Genomic DNA, 13,845 nt, shown 5'->3' on the forward strand with positions numbered 1-13,845 from the left:
TTCGATCACACTAGAACACACAATGATTTTGCCTTCAGCAACCCTACCCAAGAATATTTCTTTCTTACATGCTTTGCGAGTTTGGTTACTGGTTAGGGAGGCAGATTCTTTGCCCTTCCACTTCCTATGCCCTCCCGTGTCTTCCTATTTGTGTGGTCACGGTTAAGACACGTCAACATTTTATATTACTATTCCTTTTTGTCTTGTTATCTCTATAAAAAAAAATATAAAATGTTAACATGGCTTAACCGTGATTACACGGACACAAGAAGTGGGAGGACAGAGAATCTGCCTCCACTGGTTAGTTGGATTTGGAGGTTGGGACTTGACCACTTGGCTACTAGATTTGGCACCTTTTTTTGGGTTTTATCAACGTCCCTTTTGTGCGCTAGATTCTACACTTCTTCTAAGCACTTCCTCATCCCTTTTCTAATGCGATACAACTGAAAAGAAACCTCTCACCTTCTGGTTTTTGAACGGAGGCTGTTACATCAAAACTTGTTTTTCTTTCTAATTTGAGCTAATTAAACCCTTGTCACCAACTGTCCCACTGTCTTCCTTATTATATCATCATTAACTTGCTATTTTTTAAGCAAATTGCAAGAATCTGCTGCTAATTAAGTTAGAAATATTCCCTCTCGTTATAAAGGTTTTCTTAAACAAATCAATCGGCCCGTACGATTGTCGGTAAAATGATGAGTTTTGCGCGAGTGAGATTGCAGGGCCAGTATTAGTGTGATGAAAACGGTGGTGGTGGTGGTCATCTCAGGAGGACCATTGATCGCTGTCAATGTGGGAAACTGGGGGGCCATGTAGATCCATCTCATGATCTAGCTAACAGAATTAGATTCGTGTTCTTATTGAGTTAACACGATCGAAAAAGTCACTTACAAGCCACCTACAAGTGTTTTACGCCCATTCATTAAGAAAACACATATTCATTCATGTTACCGCGATTGTTAGTACATAGTTGATGCTAATTCTCCATGTAATAGCATTGCTTATTCTCCATAAATAGAAAGTTAGGCTTTTTACCTATGAACGCCAATTTTGTTACAGAAAATTTTCATTACTACTTTCCATAGAGGTGTGGACCGTGTCTTACTCCAATACGTCTACCATTCCTGAAGCAGCTATTGAGCACCGCTTTAGTAAGTTAATATCCAACCAGCTAACAAGATACTAATATTTATCTTAGTAAGTCATTGTCTCACTAACTAGCTAATCTGATATAAGTTGCACTAGCGATTAAGTACTGACAAGTGATTGAACAACTTGTGATCTGAAAACATTCACTTGCATCAAAGGTTGACAATTAGACTAAAAGTGTGACTGATTAACTGAACCATTTTTCTTCCCTAAACATGATAAACGAGTCAAATTTGATAACAATTCAACTATAGGGGATTTAAGCTTTTAATCAAGCGTGATTAAAACTAACAAAACTTGTTAATTCTATGCGTGCAGTCGACAAGTCAAGTGGCACACGTTGGAAGCACCCAGAGAGAGAGTGTGATAGTAGGACAATCTTTTGCTGGATCCCGTAAAAAGTGATATCTTCGCGGAACGGACAAACCAAGTGCCCCCCAATGAGTCAAACAGTCAAACCACGAAATCAGGGTGCATAAATGTGATCATCATAACGCGGCCCCAGACCCGCAAGATTTCTGTTGCCGCCCATTCACAAGACGCATATCTTTCTTTCTTGGTACAAAATATTTAAGTAACCGCAAGAGTTTAGTCTAGCGCAAAGCAAAGCGAGAAAAGAGTTAGAGTTCAATCGAGTTTGAATTTTCACAAATGTGTTCTTTGAAGCCATAGTTCCGTTTTGCTGTCCTTAACTTGGAACCAAAAATACGTTACTGCTTCATGTGAATACTCACTTTGTATGGAAACAAGAGTTATCTGTTATTAGTGTTTGGTGGAAAACTCCCAATATTTAAACTATATAATTGTATACAGTGTTCTTGTCCTGGCGTGAGTAATGCAGCCAACGGCATAACCGGATCAGGCGCCCTATCTTGATGTCAAGTGATGAACGTGGGATGTTAATGGCTCGACAGATGTTGCCTCTGGCTCTGCATGCAATGCGATGCAATCATGCAGTGGTAAATGGTAATGGCAAATACAGATTTCAGGTAAATGTATATGATTCCCTAATATATACACACTGATGAGCTGTGTACTAACATTATATTAAAGATACTGAGTACAAGATGAGCTGTACTCAACTTCACGAGCATTCTACTACATTTCGATGATGAGCTATACTGAAATTCGCTAGAATTAATATATAATGAATTAAAAGAGGGTCAAGATTTTTTTTCTTGTTAGGTTAAAATAGTCTAAATAATTCGACGATCATAAACCGATGGATACCATGCTCTGGTGTAAAGTAGAAAAATCTCTAAATCATAATAGTTTTCAAGTTTTACAGGGTGTAAAGACGTATTAAGTACGAACATCTGTACACTACTAATTAGCTTATGTATGAGACTAATCAAATTGCGGCATAAACCCATGAAGTGGCGCTACGCCACAAACGAACCAAGTGTATCACTCATTAGTGTTAACAATTTATGTTGAATTTTTAAACAACTTGTATGTAAGTAGTGTCATCCGGCTTCAAATCCACATAGTTTAGTAGACCATTTTAATGAAAAATTGCATTCTGATTTCTTCTCAGTCCAACTCGTCTTCAATTTAATTTCTCCTCATCACAAATTATAGACGAAAGGCCATTAAATTATTGTATACACAAATATCAAATCTACCAATGCGTATATTTTACGAGTGACTATCTGTATGAGATTGATTATGAAAATATTCTCATTATTCAAAATGAACAATTAATTAATTGAGTTTGAAACCCTTCATAAAGCCATTGCACACATCTGACTCTCTCTACTTTGGGAATCGTTCCATCTTCGCTCAACACAAAGTTGCTCAGAGTCAGTGCTCCTGCTGATCAAATATTAAGAGCTCCCTTTATCATCATGTTACTGATTTCATGCTCTCGTTTTCTTATTTTGCACTTTTTTTCTATTTTTGTCCCCTAATTTGCTCTCTGAGTTATTCAATCCAAACAAACGCTAGAGGCAAAAGAACAAAATAGAAGTGCGAAAATTATGTCCCGTATTGATGCAAGAAAAGATTCGGTAATGTATAGTTGCTAAAATTGCAACCTTTTGTTTTGGGCTTGGAAGTTACGGGTCTTAAACTTATTTGAATTGAGCAGAAGCCCAACGCAGAGATATAAGAGTAGTAGTTCATAAATGAACTCATAATATTGACAAAAATAACAAAAATTAAGCTCATAATTCCCAGCAAGCATGGATCTAATATTGCAAGAACAAGGGATATACAAGTTGAATACTAGCACTATACATTCAATGAATCGAACTGTGTAACAACGGCATTAACGGTTCCTGGTCCGGTTCGTAATGCACATGAGCTGAGAAAACAAGGCAACCTGTTGTATAAAACCACTAAGAATGCCTTGAAAAAATTGTACATTTGCTTACAAGAATTGGAATAGCAACTCGTTCCATACATCGGGTACACCAGGCAAGCACCAGTGTATGCAATCGGAGTAACTCGTGGGATTAGACAATTGCTCAGGCCGCAGTGGCTCCCAGAATTTGCGGTAGATGGAAGGGTGGCCATCTTTCCGGTACTCAGATAATTGAGTAATGTTGATAACAGAAACCTTCGAACTCAACTTGCTGAGGACCTTCTCCACCATGCTCATGGTGGGCAGGTCAGAACCACTTCCCCAGTAGCCCTCCGAGTCAATGGGGGATTTCTCACTGTAACAATTACCTTCACTTTCGGGTTTCCACTCTCTACTCCTAAAAGTTCAGGAAATTCCATATTAGATACATACAGGTAATATATGAAATTTCCAAAAATGATAAAACTAGAACTACATTAAGACCATGATTTTGCATACACAGGTCATATTCGTGGTTTACCGAAATAAAATGTCAGTAACTAGACAATGCTGGTCCGCAGCATGAGGATACAAATGTAACTGAATTTTCGGATACTTTTCCAAAATCTGAAATCTTCAGAGAAATAACAGCCAAAGTGGTAGATAAAAGAATATTGTAGAAGAGCAAGGTGCAAACCAGAGATGCGTAGGAGACGTTGTAACGAAGAAGACCTGCTTCTTGAGGGGATTGACCTTGGAAGCCCAGTCGGCCCAAGCCCCCATGGCCAACTCCATGGCTCCAAGGCCGTCTACTTCTTCACAAACACTGTTTGCTTCAGCGCTCCATCTGTATGAATTCAAAGTCTGATCAATTAGGATACCAATTCATTATGTTTTTATATAACTCAGTTCTTTCTAAACCGAAATCTGGATGGTATTGCGATTATACTCACAACAGCTTAACTGGGCCTTGTCTCCACCAAAGGTAGGAATTGAATATCAGTATATCAGCATCCTCCCATATTGATGCATGCTTAAGAACTGAATCTGGTCGGATTATCCTATCAGATGTTCGGTGATTCACCGGGTCATCAGAATTAGATTCTACAAGAAGCGGAGCCCAGAGAAATTCCACAGTAGCATTATATTCCTGGAAATTACACAAATGGAATTTATGCACCCACCTACTACAAGGAACCGCACCCAAAAATTTCACGTATGTTCTAGTTTCATGACGACACTTATTACCAACATTCAATTGTTTCCTAAAGAACATTCCATGATCTAAACTAAAAAGATTTCTCTTAGTCACAAAAGAGCAGCCTAATGCATTATACATAGTTGCACCAAGGCCCCATCTTCTAATAGGAAATCATGTTTACCTCTGCTTGGAAAATGGTAAGGTCAGCATTTGGCGACATTGATCTCTTATCTGCGGGAATCACAGACTGTAACAAACAGACCATCGATATCCACTGCCCTCTGTTTAGTGAATCCCCTACAAACATCAGCCTTTTGCCTCTCAATTTCTCCCACATTTCAGTCACATTCCATCTATACAGAAAAAGAAAACAATCTATCAACAAAACCAAACATAATTGTTCTAAAAATCCCTGCCTAGCGCCTAGGCGGCACTAGGTGGCTGGTCACCATCTTGATTAATGCCTAGGTGTTTGAAAATTAGGAAAGGGCACCTAGACCTGCTAACGCGCCCTCCTAGACCGGCTAGGCACCCGCCTAGCTCGCCCAGACGATGACTTTCATTTTGTATTTTATTTTTTTAATAAATTGTAAGAGACTTGTTGAATACTTAAATCAACACACACTATGTGCTTGTTTCCCATGTTTTTATTATGTTCCAATACTTCATAATATATATGTTATTCTATTTTGTATTTTATGATGAAACGTATATTTTAAATATAAACAGACACTTATTTACACGAAATTTAATAGAGTTACTTAAATCCGCCTAGTCCACCTAGGCCCCTAGGCACTAGGCCCGATTAGCGCCTAGCGTCTTTTAGAACCTTTTAAAAGGGAAATCAACATTTCCATTCTCAAACAACCGAAAATACCATACTTGTTATACAAGCCAAACTCTAATAAGATCAAAACACATTCTAGTTCATTGATTCGAGTATCTTGAATTAGAAATTGTATTAAACCGACTCAGAACTAAATGCTTTTTCCAATTCTACTATAGAAAACAATCAAACAGACAATGTGGGATTAGAATTTCCAATCCCAAAGAACCAAACACCTCTTTACCTCTTCAAGTTGCAATTGTGGGGTTGCCATCTCCAGTACTGGTACCCCAAATCAGGCCTCCCATGCTTGTGACAGGCCAACTGGTCCGACATGTAAGGGCACTCCGACTCCTTGTACAGCGGATACGAAGCATTATCAAACACCCATTTGCCGGAAAACACATCACACCTCTCCAAACTCTCTCTCCGGTGACCGTACTCCGGCGTCCTGGCAGTCCACAAAATTTTCTGACCACTGTACTCTCTGGTGGAGTTGCATGTACTGAATCTATTCAAAACCCCTGAAAATTTACAAAACCAACTTAAACCCACCTCACCAAATCAAAGAAAAAATTTGATCAAGAATTCAGAAAAAAAATTAAACAAAAATACAGAAAAACAAACCCAGAAAGCTTTTTTAGCAGAACCAAACACAGCCTTACCTGGAGCATGATTTTGCGGGGTGAAAAGATTCGGCTTTACAAAAGTGAACGAATCTTGACGGTGAAGAACGAGATCAGGGCTCTCTTGAATTTGCAGAATGCTGCGTTCTCTGTGGAGATTCGAGAACGCTATGAACAGAAACAAGACGAACACCAGAGCAGGAAACTGGGTTTTCTTCTTGCTCCACTTCCACCTCTGCAACTGCTGCATCGCTAAAGATCGAGACTTTTTGCTTCGTTTCGGAAAATTATTTGACCAAATAATTGAAAGACAGAGAAAAATCAAAAGGGGGTTCGAATTTGTTCAATCATTATCGTATGAAAAAGGGACAGAGACTGTATGAAATGATGGAGTCGTTGTCTGAAGAGTGAGAGGGCGGCAGGTAAGAAGAAGAAGACTGATGACGCAGGTGGAAATAGAAAATTAATTGTTTTAAGATTTTGTTTGCATTTACATATTACATGATGTCAGCTTATATGCTTTAATCAGAATTATGATTATATAATCCTAGTTTATCATAGGAAGGAAGGTGATGATATATGATTGGGATTGTTTCATAGGAAGAGATCCCTCCGGATCTCTCCTATCAAATATTAGGGATCCAGATATTCAGGTCCTTGAAATTTGATCTAATGATTACAAATAAGAGTTATCCTAAAAGTTATAATAATTATAGTCATTTGATCAAATTTTAAAGATCCAGATCTTCGGATCCTTAGGACTTGGTGGGAGAGATCCAGAGGGATCTCTTCCCGTTTTTATGTAGTTTGCAAGCCAGAAACCATGCTAAGAGAAATTTTCAAACTAGCAATAGCCCAAAAAAAAAAAAAAAAAAAAGCAAAGGTTTTCAACGAGAAACCAAATTTGACTGTACCTTCTAATTTTTTAATTAATTATTAAATTCTTTTTATTAAACTTTTATTGGTTTAAAGCTTTTTTTTTGTTTCTTTTCATTACCAATGCAATGTTTAAATAATTTTATACATTTTAATTCATTTTCGTTCATTACCGCTGCAAAGAAAATAAATATAAAATTTTATTTTATGTTTAAAATTAACATATCGGGTGGAAATCAAAATTTAAAAGATGTCAAAGTGCCATATAAGTTGTCAAATTCAAATTTTATGATTTTAGCATATCACCGAAAATGATTACTCTCTCAATTTCATATCACATGATTTAAGAGATATAAAGAGCGAAATATACCAAGAAGTCTAGTGGAAGCCAAATTTCAAGTTAGGGTGAAATCCTTTAGCTTTGTACATGGAATAAGTAATGTACATGACAGCACAAAAGGTCAAGTTTGAGTGAAACCCTTTGGCTTTGCTAGGCTTTGGACATTAAAATCTACATTGTTAAGAAACCCCATAAATGCCTTAATCTTTCTTTGTTAAGTACACCAACCTTGTTAATTGTCATGCAATTTAAAGCCACGTCATACTTTCATTTAAAACCCAAGTCGATATGTTTAACCTAACCGTTTTACTAGTAGATTCTATCATACAACTAGTCAATTGATATGACATATAGCGAGATGAGAATATATTCATATGACGCTCAAGTATCCGTTCTATATTTACATTTTGAGGGGTGACCATTCGAATATGGAACATCTTTCAATATTGAGTGGAAAGAGATATCGTTAGACTGACAAATATTAGATAATCATAAACTTATTTAAGCATACAACAAAATATGTACAAACAAAATTAAATACATAGTTTCAATAAAAAAATAGATATAGAAAACCGCTAAAGAGACACTAAACCGTGATGTGTTTTGTATCTCAATTTTCAGAATCAATTATTAACGAACACATGATCAATTGTACCTATGATGAACTAATATCGTCAAAAAACGTGAAATTGCTAGTAATGTCCCATGTTGATACCTCTGGTGAGTGGGTGACATGCTAACAAAAAACAGTTTGGACCTCCAACCTATATGACCACGTCTTTAGAGCAATCTGATAAACCCTAAACATCTCAACGTCTTTCAAATTTTCAATATCCCAACTGGGAAATCTGGGCTCTCAAAAGATCCCCCACCTTCAATCATTGCCAAAAACAAAAATCATAATTAATTAATCGAAAATTTAATTGCAAAGTCAAATAAGTAGTTCTATCTCCGGTAGAATAAAAACAGTTCTATCTAACGTCTACCTAAATTTGTATCCAAAAAATAACTTCTACTTCTTCTATCTAAAACTACTAAAGAATTTTTCAGTATACTCTGAGATCTTTCATATTTCGAGAGTTAAAAATAAAATAACTGACATCTAATGACTAAAACTTTAAAATATAAAATATTTCGAAACACGATAGAATCTTGGTATTTAGAAACCCTACATACAAGACATTCATTTGGTCCCTTCTCTACCAAAGATACGAATTAAGAACAAGAAAGTTAGCGTCCGTCCAGTGCCTTGCATGTTTTTCAATTGCCTGCGCTCTTACAATCCGATCTGGGTTGATTCCACAGGCAATGGGGCCCAGTAGAACTCAACTGTGGCATTGCATTCCTTAATTTAATCACACTGATTAAGCAAAGATTAGTTGGTTTAATCAGAATTATAATATTTGGCTATGAAACAAGGAAACATGAGAAGCTAAGGATTCTGACAGCCGAAGATTCTGCTTCTTTGTTAATCTATTTCGAAGTTTGTGAAATACATGCAATGGAAATGTTATCTTATTTGGACTTTGGCTAGTAGTATCTATTCTTCTGCAATAATATGTTATGTTTTCAGTTAAATCGTGTTTGAATACGCGTTCGTGATCAACAGTTTAATAACATATTACGTCAAGGTTTCGTGTGGGTAAGGGCGGAGCCAAAACAATTTTTATGGGTAGGCTGCCTAAAATAATTACCATAAAGTAAAATAATTTTTTTCTTACCTACATGGAATTATATTATAATACATGAATATAAAACTTTAAAATCTGAAATAATAATCCAAACTAACAAAACAAGTAATATAATTTCATTTTTTTTCTTAAAAAGTATTGCATTAATTACACATTAAGTTATATTTTTTTTTATTAGAATTGGGTGGGGTGTATATAAGTATAATAGGTTAATTACAAAAGCTATTAGCAGGAGTTCAAACTAAAGCTTCCTAGGCTAAAGCCCACCTTTGCTGTGGGTGTACCTCTGCTAGTGCATATGGGCAATTTTTAACGGTCGATAGAATGCCTATATGATCATAAATAATAAATCGTTTTTTTTAGTACATCGATATTTTTACATTAAAAGGAGGAGAAGTTCGATTAAGCTACACAATAGGCAGTTTAATTTGGTATCGAATTCGTCATCTATGAGATTTGAACATAAGACATCTCACTTCTAAGTGAAGATAAATACCACCAAAAGCACAAACATGCGTTGGGCACACCCCAATTTCTTGAAGCATGTTGGTTTTGTGCTAATTCACAATCCAGTTTTTACTGGGTTCGAGACTAACGGCCAATCCAATCCAATTAAGAGATTTTTTTTTCTTAGAATAAGAAAAAGTCTTTAATTGAATTATATTCCCCAGTTTTATTTTTGTGGTGTTGTTTCTCAATAGTAGTCAAAATGACGAGAGAATTTTCAATGTGCCCAGAACACGGGGTATTTCTATAGAAGTAGTGAGATTCTTGTGTTAAAAAATTAATAACATAAAAATAAAATTTTCCACCACTTACATAATAACACATATGGTGTACCACTTGTATTACGGGCACAAAGAAAAATTTCTCAAGATGACACCCAAGCTCAAGAAATTGAATAGAGAGTTACATTTAATTATTGTAGGTATGTAAAAAATGCGAGGAAATTTTAATTTGGTAGTTGAAATAGCTTTTTAGATATGATTATTGAGAACATAATCTTCTCAAGGTTTGGATTTAAATAATTCATTTCTTGGTTCATCGTTTTCGGAGCAATGGGTGATAGGGTCTAAGTTTCAAACCTTATGAAACTAATCCAAGAATTAGACACTATTTATAAAACTTGATCAATAAGTAGACACGATTTATGAAACTAGATCAATAAGTAGACACTATTTATGAAATTGGACCAATAAGTAAACACTATTTATGAAACGAAAGGCATTATTTCTGAAACTAAACCAATAGGTAGAAACTATTTATGAAACTGGACTATACACTATTTATAAAACTGGACCAACAACTAGACACTATTTATTAAATATGATCAAGAACTAGGCACTATTTATCAAAATGGACCAATAACTACGCACTGTTTATGAAACTGGATCAACAAAGAGACATTATTTATGAAACTGTACAAATTACCATACATCATTTATGAAATTGGACTCAATAACTAGGCATTATGTATGAAACATGACTAAGAACTAGACACTATTTGTGAAAGTAGTCCAAAAACTAGTTTTCAGTTCATAAACAGTGTCTGTGATAAACGCACGGGTCCGTGCTTCATGTCTTTCTTTTTAAATTTTCTTAACATTAAAATTGTGTCATTTTCAATAAAAATTTAAGTTCTTTTGTCATTTTTATTAAAATTTAAGGGTTTTTCAATAATATTGAATTCTTTTTCATTAATAAAGTTATAGCATTGGTTTTTATTAAACGGCTTTTTAGCCAAAATGATCTTTGACATTTGCATAACACATCAATTTAGTCCCTGAGATTGAAAATCAATAGAAATGGTCCCTGTGACTGTCCACCATCCATTATTTTGGTCATTCCGTTAAAAACTCCGTTAAGTGTCTCGGAGCTCTTGGCCAGAAGTTTATGCAATTTTCAAAGCTTTGTAACTCAATCGCTTCTTAACCAAATTCGACCCATAATATATCAAAATGAAGATAGGAAAGTGTAGAATAAGATTATACATATTTGTAAACTCAATGGTTGCCGAAGATGGCCGGAAAATAGCCTGAAAAGTGACTTGTCTGCGAAAAAATTGGAAAACTCGTCGGAAACTGGGTAAACTTTAAACGTTCATAACTTTTTCAATACACAACGAAGCAGAATACGAAGCCTTACTAGCAGCCTTTGCTGGCAAAAGACTTAGCAGTGGAGAAACTTGCAATCCACTTAGATTCTCAGTTGACCAAGCCTCAGAAGAACACACGATGAAACATTCAAGGATTGTGCAATACTTGGAGAAAGTCCAAGAATAGCTTACTGTGCTTCATGCTTACACACTTACACGGATTCCACAAGCAGTTCGAAGTCTCAAGCAATCGCCAAACAAGACCTCGTAGGCTAAGGATTATTTCAGTTGTTTCCTCAGCTGGACTCACGATAACGACTTCCATACTTTCCAGTGCGAGAGGGAAAACCAATCCCCTGACACCCATCTAGGTAAGCTCTTCAGTGCGAGAAAGTAAACTAATTGCACTTCAGTGTAAGAGGGTAAACCAATTACTCGACACCTATATGGGTCTGCTCTCTAGTGCGAGAGTATAAACTAATTACTCTCCAGTGCGAGATGGTAAACTAATTCCCCGACACATCCTGGTCTGCTCTCCAGTGTGAAAGGATAAACTAATTGCTCTCCAGTGCGAGAGGAGGATAAACTAATTGTTCTCCAGTACGAGAGGGTAAACTAATTCCCCAACACCCATTCGGGTTTGCTCTCCAGTGTGAGAAGATAAACTTATTGCTTTCCAGTGCGAGAGGGTAAACTAATTCCCCAACACCCATTCGGGTTTGCTCTCTAGTGCGAGAGAATAAACTAATTTCTATCTAATATGAGAGGGTAAACTAATTCCTCGACACCTATATGGGTCTGCTCTCTAGTGCGAGAGGATAAACTAATCCAGTGCGATAGGGTAAACTAATTCCCCGACACCCATCTGGGTTTGCTCTCCAGCAATCACTTTACACTCAACAGTTTGCTCATCCGACACTTCATCTTTAGTAGCTGCGATCTTGGCAGCTCCGTCCTTGATTGCTCTATCTACGGTAGCTGAGAAATCAAACTCAAGTAGTTTCCTTATTCTTGGCAAATAGCCTAGACTTCGCAGCCCAAACTATGGCCTATGCCACGCCATTTCCTCGACCCATGCTGGGCCAGCCTTTGGCTTCAGTCAAGCCGAGTAGCACAAGCTGTGGCCCTTGCCACACTACCTCCTCGGCCAGTGCCAAGCCGACTCTTGGCCTTTACCAGCCGACGAACCATACCACCTTGACGGTTGCCCCGTGACAGCACCACCTAAGAAGAAGACAAAGAAATTTAAAATTTTCTTACATCGATGCGGCGCAGAGCAGAATAAAAAAATCAACGGAAGACAGTTCTTTGCACGGACAAGCAAAGAAGAGAGTTAGGAGAAGGGGAACAAATATCCTCTAACTTTCTCTCTTTCTTTTAGGGATAAATAATTGCCCTTCGAAATTGATTTAATCTCCTACTTAAGGTAGGCTTAAATAAGCTTCATAGGTGATTTATTTCCCCTTCCTAGAAGAATCTAATTTCAAGTCCAAGTGGGAATCTGCATCAAAGTTGGAGATCTCTACACCTACTGCCCTTTCCTACAAGTAGGCCAGTAGGTGTGGAGGCATTTGTGAAGCCAAAAATAATCAAGAAAATTATGGAGGCGACACATGGACTTTTGGGTAAAAATGATAAAACTACCCTCGAGGCACACCGGGATTCCCACACGCAAGCAGCGGACAATAACGGCTCAATCAAGGTAAAAAATGATCAAAATAGATATTTATTCAAAACCTATTTCATCAATCCTCATCAAATCCTCCCCACAAGGTAACCCCTATTTATTCTCTTCAAATTAGGATTAATTACTTAATTTTCTAATTGAGTGCAAGATATTATTTTGACATAATATCTTACAATTAGAGCCAAAAACCACCATAAGTGGCCGGACCCCTTTTCTCCGAATAAGGGCCGGCCACAACCCTATATACAGCTCCCCATTTCTCCAAAAAACCAAGTTCATTCTTCTCCTAAAATTCTCTAAACATTTTTTCTCTCAAATTCTAACTTTGGCATCGAAGGTTCTTCTGCCAAAGCCCCCCCTCTCAAGTCATCGTGGGTGAGTGAGGCTCTTGGCTTTGACCTTAGGTATTAATTGTTTTGCAGATGTAATTTCGTCCAAGAAGAAAAAGGCAGAAATTTGTATCCACAATGTTGACTGTAGAAAGTAAAAGTTGATGTACATTTTCTTGTTGTTGTTGGGGATATACACATTCTAATAAATGGTGGCATTCATATTGGAAACTTCTTGAATCCATATATACATATAATTAGAATGCCCCACTCCGTTTCTACAATTTTTTTACTAAACATTTGTGTCTTTCGAAGATTTGATTAAAGCGCTTTGACTAGTGGCCACCTAAGCATTTTAAATTTATTTAAATTATTTTTTTTCCTAAATGAAAAATGTTATATGATGACTTCCCACTTAATCTTTTTAGTTAGGTTTTTTAGCCAAAATGGTCCATGAGATTTGCATAACACATGAATTTGGTCATTGAGATTGAAAATCAATATAAATGGTCTTTAAGATTGTCCACCATCCATTATTTTGATCTTTCCGTTAAGTGTCCCGTAGCTCTTGGCTAGAAGTTTAGGCAATTTTCAAAGCTTCGTAACTCAATCGTTTCTTAACCAAATTCGACCTATAAAATATCAAAATGAAGATATGAAAGTTTAGAACAAGATTATACTCATTTGGAAGCCCAATAGTTGCTGGAGATGGCCGGAAAATAGCCTGAAAGGTGACTGGTC

General features: G+C 36.6%; 1 protein-coding gene across 1 annotated transcript; it reads right to left on the reverse strand.

Annotated features, from left to right (window-relative positions):
- Positions 1-3,362: 3,362 nt before the first annotated feature.
- Positions 3,363-6,555, reverse strand: LOC103962134 (protein trichome birefringence-like 35). The gene is made up of 6 exons (XM_009374805.3): positions 6,126-6,555; positions 5,705-5,984; positions 4,816-4,987; positions 4,387-4,583; positions 4,131-4,280; positions 3,363-3,851 (listed from the first exon to the last, which is right to left on the reverse strand). The coding sequence occupies exons 1-6, from the start codon at positions 6,334-6,336 to the stop codon at positions 3,521-3,523; spliced, it is 1,341 nt and encodes a 446-aa protein (XP_009373080.1). The 5' UTR covers positions 6,337-6,555; the 3' UTR covers positions 3,363-3,520.
- Between the last annotated feature and the right edge of the window lie 7,290 nt (positions 6,556-13,845).

This window comes from the organism of the source record quoted next, unplaced genomic scaffold (genome assembly GCF_019419815.1).
Source record: "Pyrus x bretschneideri cultivar Hongxiangsu unplaced genomic scaffold, Pyrus_bretschneideri_v1 Contig317, whole genome shotgun sequence".
NCBI classification, from domain to species: Eukaryota; Viridiplantae; Streptophyta; class Magnoliopsida; order Rosales; family Rosaceae; genus Pyrus; species Pyrus x bretschneideri.

What these genes read in the sequence shown, in the direction of transcription:
- LOC103962134 (XM_009374805.3), bottom strand. Translation starts at nt 6,336, where the DNA reads ATGCAGCAGTTGCAGAGGTGGAAGTGGAGCAAGAAGAAAACCCAGTTT. An exon ending in CACAATTGCAACTTGAAGAG is followed by an intron (nt 4,988 to 5,704) that starts GTAAAGAGGTGT and finishes TTTTCTGTATAG; the next exon opens with ATGGAATGTGACTGAAATGT. An exon ending in TTACCATTTTCCAAGCAGAG is followed by an intron (nt 4,584 to 4,815) that starts GTAAACATGATT and finishes TGTAATTTCCAG; the next exon opens with GAATATAATGCTACTGTGGA.